Source organism: Otolemur garnettii, unplaced genomic scaffold, assembly GCF_000181295.1.
Source record: "Otolemur garnettii isolate 467f Iridium unplaced genomic scaffold, OtoGar3 scaffold00002, whole genome shotgun sequence".
NCBI lineage: Eukaryota > Metazoa > Chordata > Mammalia > Primates > Galagidae > Otolemur > Otolemur garnettii.
In genome coordinates, this window is record NW_003852397.1 from 41,008,434 (window position 1) to 41,014,680 (window position 6,247).

The 6,247-nt window shown below is 39.5% G+C and overlaps 1 protein-coding gene across 2 annotated transcripts in view; it reads left to right on the forward strand.

Moving 5' to 3' along the window:
* The window catches only part of NR1D2 (nuclear receptor subfamily 1 group D member 2), a 34,839-nt gene that overhangs the window by 17,144 nt on the left and 11,448 nt on the right, over window positions 1-6,247 (forward strand). For both annotated transcript variants that reach the window (XM_003781745.1, XM_023513767.1), the window contains exons 5-6: window positions 2,104-2,726; window positions 4,713-4,898. In XM_003781745.1, coding sequence (XP_003781793.1) covers window positions 2,104-2,726; window positions 4,713-4,898 — 809 coding nt within the window. The remainder of the gene's footprint in view (window positions 1-2,103; window positions 2,727-4,712; window positions 4,899-6,247) is intronic.

The window sequence follows — 6,247 nt, forward strand, 5'->3', positions numbered from 1 at the left end:
CAAGCGAGTCTCCTGCCTCAGCCTCCCAAGTAGCTGGGACCACAGGCGCCCGCTACAACACCTGGCTATTTTTTTTGGTTGCAGCCATCGTTGTTTGGCGGGCCTTGGCTGGATTTTAACCTGCCACCTTAGGTGTATGTGGCTGGTGCCTTAGCCACTGGAGCCACAGGTGCCAAGCCCCTCTTTTTTTCTTGATATAGGAATCTTTGGCTTCTTTCTTTTTGATTTCTTAGCATTACTGAGGAACTTATTTTTTACATTAATTATCTCTCACTTTCTAACCCTGAAATGATAGTGTACTTTTGGGGCATAGATTTTTGAACACATGGAAAAGAGATGCAAAATTGAAAAAAACATTAGGGTCTGGAGTAGAGGTGATTGCTCAATTCTGGCATGATCCATTCCCATTAAAATAAGTTGTGTGGTATTTTGTGGGACAGTAAGTATTATCTGTGGATGATACCTTTGGAAGGTTTGAGTCTTTGTTGTGCTTAGGGATGTCTTTTTTTGATAGTTTCTGTTTTAAGTAACATTACAGAGGGTAGATTAATTATGAGTTGCTAAGGAGGAACTTCATATTTATTTAGCAAAGGGTCATTTAAGCAGTCCTTTAAGTTATTCTAATATCTTACTGATACAGAAGTAGAGTACTGCAATAAGGAGTCTCTTGATTAACAGTTTTCAGCAATTGATATTTTATTTTTTTGCAGTTGTTTGAAATATTTTAATAGAGTAGAAATACTAGTACTATAAAAAGAATTGATGGATATTGTTATTGCCCCAAAAGAATAAAACAAGCAGTCATTTGTGAAGGAAGGAGTAGAGGTTAAAGTATGAGACCTAACACCTTCTAAGGCTAGATTCTAAAAGAATGGAGGATAACTGATTTCATTTTTACTTATTCCATTGATTTTAATTAAAATCCAACTAGGTTATTTTATTTATTTATTTATTTTTTGCCTCTGCAACTGCATTTCTATTATTCATGGGGTGAGTTCCTTTTTTTTTTTTTAAGATTTTCTGGGCTAGGCATGGGCAAGATGGGAGGATTGATTGAGGCCAGGAGTTTGAGGCCAACCTAAGCATGAATGAGACCCCGTCTCTACAAAACAGTAGCAAAATTAGCAGAAGGTGGCAGTGCACAACTGTAGTCCCAGCTTGTCCCAGCTTTTGGGAAGCTGAGGCAGGAGGATCTCAAGAGCCCAGGAGTTTGAGGTTGCAGTGAGCTGTGATGATGCCACTGCCGTCTCAGTGGGGCAACAGAGTGAGACCCTGTCTCAAAAAATTCCTTTTTTTTTTTAAGAAGCTAAAATGTAGAGACTCAGTAGTGATTTTTTTTTTTTTTTTTTTTTTTTGAGACAGAGCCTCAAGCTGTCCCCCTGGGTAGAGTGCCGTGGCATTACAGCTCACAGCAACCTCCAACTCCTGGGCTCAAGCGAGTCTCCTGCCTCCGCCTCCCAAGTAGCTGGGACCACAGGCGCCCGCCACAACGCCCGGCTATTTTTTGGTTGCAGCCGTCATTGTTGTTTGGCTGGCCCGGGCTGGGGATTCGAACCTGCCACCTTAGGTGTACGTGGCTGGCGCCTTAGCCAGTTGAGCTATAGGCGCCGAGCCAAGACTCAGTAGTGATTTAATAGTTAGATCTTGACAGTGAGGTTACAAAAATGAATTGACAAGGGTCAGATATTCAGGGACTGATTGGACCTACTAGGTTCTATTAATGTTTATGGATGTGGGTAGCTGGATCCCGATGCTTTCTTGAGAACGGAGCCGTCAGTTTTGTTAACAAGATGGATAGCAATGCTGGTGTGCTTGAAACTGTGGTTTTCGTTAGTTAATTTCATATTTTTTTCCTTAGATTTTGCTTATAAAATACCCAGGAGATAGATCTTCACCCTCGCTTTGTTTTAGGAAAATATTGGAAACTATTGTCTCCCTCTCCCACTCTAGCAAATTAAAAAAATATTTGGGCCAGAGACAAATAGATACATTTTTTACATGTATGACTAGACTCCATAGTTGTGGGAGATAATTTTTTATTATTTTTTAATACAGATAGGTCTTGTTTAGAGTATAGATTTTAAATATCTTTTTCTTCAATAGCTGTTCGGTTTGGTCGTATTCCTAAGCGTGAAAAACAGAGGATGCTGATTGAAATGCAAAGTGCGATGAAGACCATGATGAACAGCCAGTTCAGCGGTCACCTGCAGAATGACACGTTAGTAGAGCATCATGAACAGACAGCCTTACCAGCCCAGGAGCAGCTGCGACCCAAGCCCCAGATGGAGCAAGAAAACATCAAAAGCTCTCCACCCTCTTCTGATTTTGCAAAGGAAGAAGTGATTGGCATGGTGACCAGAGCCCACAAGGATACCTTTATGTATAATCAAGAGCATCGAGAGAACTCAGCTGAGACCATGCAACTCCAGAGAGGAGAAAGGATCCCCAAGAACATGGAGCAATATAATTTAAATCATGATCATTGTGGCAGTGGGCTTAGCCATTTCCCCTGTAGTGACAGCCAGCAGCATCTCAATGGACAGTACAAAGGGAGGAACATAATGCATTATCCAAATGGGCATGCCATTTGTATTGCAAATGGACATTGTGTGAACTTCTCCAATGCTTATACTCAAAGAGTATGTGATAGAATTCCAATAGATGGATTTTCTCAGAATGAGAACAAGAATAGTTACCTGTGCAACACTGGAGGGAGAATGCATCTGGTATAGTGAAATCAATTTTTTGCTCACCTTGTATCAAGGAAAGCTTTGAAGGTTTTCTTTTATTTGGGGGTGGTATCAGATTTACCGAATCAGTTTTGTGTAGTATTTTGGGTCAAATAGTTTTAATAAATAATATTTTTTGAATGACCTGTTTTGACACAGAACTAGGTATAAGCATGTGATTTGACTGATATTGTGAATGAGAGTAGCATTTTATCTAAAATATGATTCATGTAGAATTATCCTTTAATTATTAGAAATTCTTTTGAAAATTTAGGCATTCTAATTAATTAGTTCCCTAATAGCTTGGGGATTTTCTCAAAGGGCTGATCTTTTAGCTTGCCATAGTCAGAAATTCTTTGATTTCTATGGGAGGAGGTATTTTTTTAAACCATTGTAATGCAAAAAGGTCTTTGGATGTAGAACATAGATGCTTTATTGTTTGAGAATTTAGGAATATTTTAATTTAATAGGTTAGTTCCTAAGGGTTTTCTTAGACTTCATCCTATGAGATGAATTAATGTTATTCATATTAACATTCAATTTTTTTTAATCAAATACAACATTCTGCATGAAAGTACAGTGTTCTAATTCAGCCAAAATTTCATCAAAAACATCAGTACTGCACCATTTCCAGTTTAAACCATGAGGTCCTTTGAATAATGCTTGATATTTTCTGCTGTCAGGTAATTAAAGTCTTCTTTTTTCATTTTCAAAGTAGTTGACTCTGCTTCAGTCTTCATGTTTAGCTGCTTTTGTTGCTTGCACGTATTTGATTCCATGGACATTATATTTTGTTAGGTGTAGTGGCCCCTTAAGGACATAAAAATCTGAGGCGTTTAGGTTCTGACTTCATTATATTCTCCATGGTTTTATAGATCCATTCCTGGATCTTGTATGGACTTAGTGTATTTAAAGACTGATTTTACTAATAGAGTATATGGTGCATATTTCATAATCTTTTTAGCCTTCTTTTCTTATAACCTTTTTTTTTTTTCCCAAGACAGAGTCTCACTTTGTTACCCTCGGTAGAGTGCTGTGGCATCATAGCTCACAGCAACCTCAAACTCTTGAGTTCAAGTGATTCTCTTGCCTGAGCCTCACAAGTAGCTGGGACTGTAGGCGTCCACCACAATGCCCAGCTATTTTAAGAGACAAGGTCTTGCTCTGGCTCACGCTGGTCTCGAACCTGTGAACTCAGGCAATCCACCTGCCTCGGCCTCCAAGAGTACTAGGATTACAGGTGTGAGCCACCACGCCCAGCCTCTTGACTTCCTGTTTTCTTTCATTCAGTCCTCACTTAGAATGTGCACCTATATCTGCTGTCATTGTTTCCTCATTGAAGATGTGGAAATTAGTGGTCACATCATTGTTTTCTGAAATAAATGGTCAGTGACCTTTTTGAAAAAATGAGACTCCTTGTTATCTTTTCCTCTTGGAAATCACAACAGTGTAATTCTGCTTATTTAGAATCAAGAAAGTTTTGAAATATGAACTAAATGGAAGTTTGGGCTTAGGCCTGTGACTTGTAGCTGTGTTTAAGTCACTAAACCTCTCAGGGTCTCATTTCCTTATCTAAGAAGTGGAAATTACAATCTGGCATAACAGTGGGATTGAGAAACAAATTATGTATGAATTTGTTTTGAAAACCATGAACCACAATATACCGGCATAAGGTGGCAGCAGGGTTACAAAATAAGCTTTTAAACCTGTGCAGCAGGTTTTTGAGATAGCTTATTATAGGTGCTATTTTTGTTTAGACTACGCTACATCTTTTATAGTAAGTTATTTATTGTTTAAATTAGGTGACCAAGAGGCTTTTTATAGTAAGGTGAGCAGCAGATGGAGAATGTGCTAATATCAGTAGATTTTACTCACGTTTGGGGATAATTTTCATATTGGGGTTTCTGATGATTGAGATGCTGCTTTAGAAATTTCTTTACCATCTCTTACAATTTAAGAGTTTTTCTGTTTTGTGTATACTAGGTTTGTCCAATGAGTAAGTCTCCATATGTGGATCCTCATAAATCAGGGCATGAAATCTGGGAAGAATTTTCAATGAGCTTCACCCCAGCAGTGAAAGAAGTGGTAGAATTTGCAAAGCGTATTCCAGGGTTCAGAGATCTCTCTCAGCATGACCAGGTCAACCTTTTAAAGGCTGGGACTTTTGAGGTAGGTTTTATTTATCCTGAATATTGATGGCAAGCTTGTTGTATTTTCTTTTCTTTTTCTTTTTTTTTTAAGTAAGCTTAACGTGTGAACTCCAGGTTCTAGTATTGCTTTCAGGTGAGGGCTTTGCAGTTTCTGCAGAATGTTAGATACCTACTGAAAGCCTAGCCTGATGTTTACTATATTCAGTACAGAATAATAAGGATGAATAAGATATGGTTTTGCCTTTTAGGAGATTGCAGAATATTTGAGGGGTTTATCAGACATTTGTGATGTGCCACCTCAGATCTTCTTGAGGATCCTTTCTACTCCACCTTCTCTTGCAGTGATCTGTTTTTCCTGGGCTTGAGTAGTCAGTGCTGCCAGCTTTGATCGGACACCCTCAGACACTGCCTGTCTTGGTACTATTGATAGTTAGGTGTCTTTTTTTTTTTTTTTTTTGAGACAGAGTCTCACTATATTGTCCTCAGTAGAGTGCCGTGGTGTCACAGCTCACAGCAACCTCAAACTCTGGGCTCAAGTGATTCTCTTACCTCCGCCTCCCAAGTAGCTGGGACTACAGGCACCCGCCACCATCTCCAGCTATTTTTTTGTTGCACTTGTCGTTGTTTAGCTGGCCCAGGCCGGGTTCAAACCCACCAGTCTTGGTGTATGTGGCTTGCGCTGTAACCACTGTGCAACGGGTGCCGAGATAGTTATGTGTTTGACTTCCAGCTGGTCCCAGGGCATCACTTTTGCTGCTTGGGTCTGAGAAGCCTTGAGACCTACTCAGACCTCAGTTAAGCATAACACTGAAATTTTGGGTGGTGGGGGAAGTTGATGTTTAGTGGGCCAAATCTTTGAACCTATGATCAACGAGAGAAGGGAACCAGGGATATCTTTTTACTTTTTCTCTCTGGATTTAGTGTGGTAGGTAAGTCATATCATTGTTAACTGATTGTGATAATTTTTTGTGTATAGTCTTTTGGGGTTATAGTTCTTGACATACTCTAATAAGAGTTTATCTGCTACTGCATTTGCCTTGACTGTATTTGGTGTTTTGACGTTTCCAAGTGTTGCTGCATTGAAATGTTGCTATTTTTACTTAGGGCATTGAGACCATGTATATTCTTGGTTACCTAAAATGTTTCTTTAATGCCTTTGGCAGGGCCCATTTTTAAACTTCTTGACATTATTTTTTACTTTAATTTTATATTTGCATTTTAGAATCTTTGTTAATAGGGTTTCAGGGCTTGGCGCCTGTAGCTCAACCGGCTAAGGCACCAGCCACGTACACCTAAGGTGGCGGGTTCGGATCCCCAGTCCGGCTCGCCAAACAACAATGACGGCTGCAGGCAAAAAATGGCCGGGCG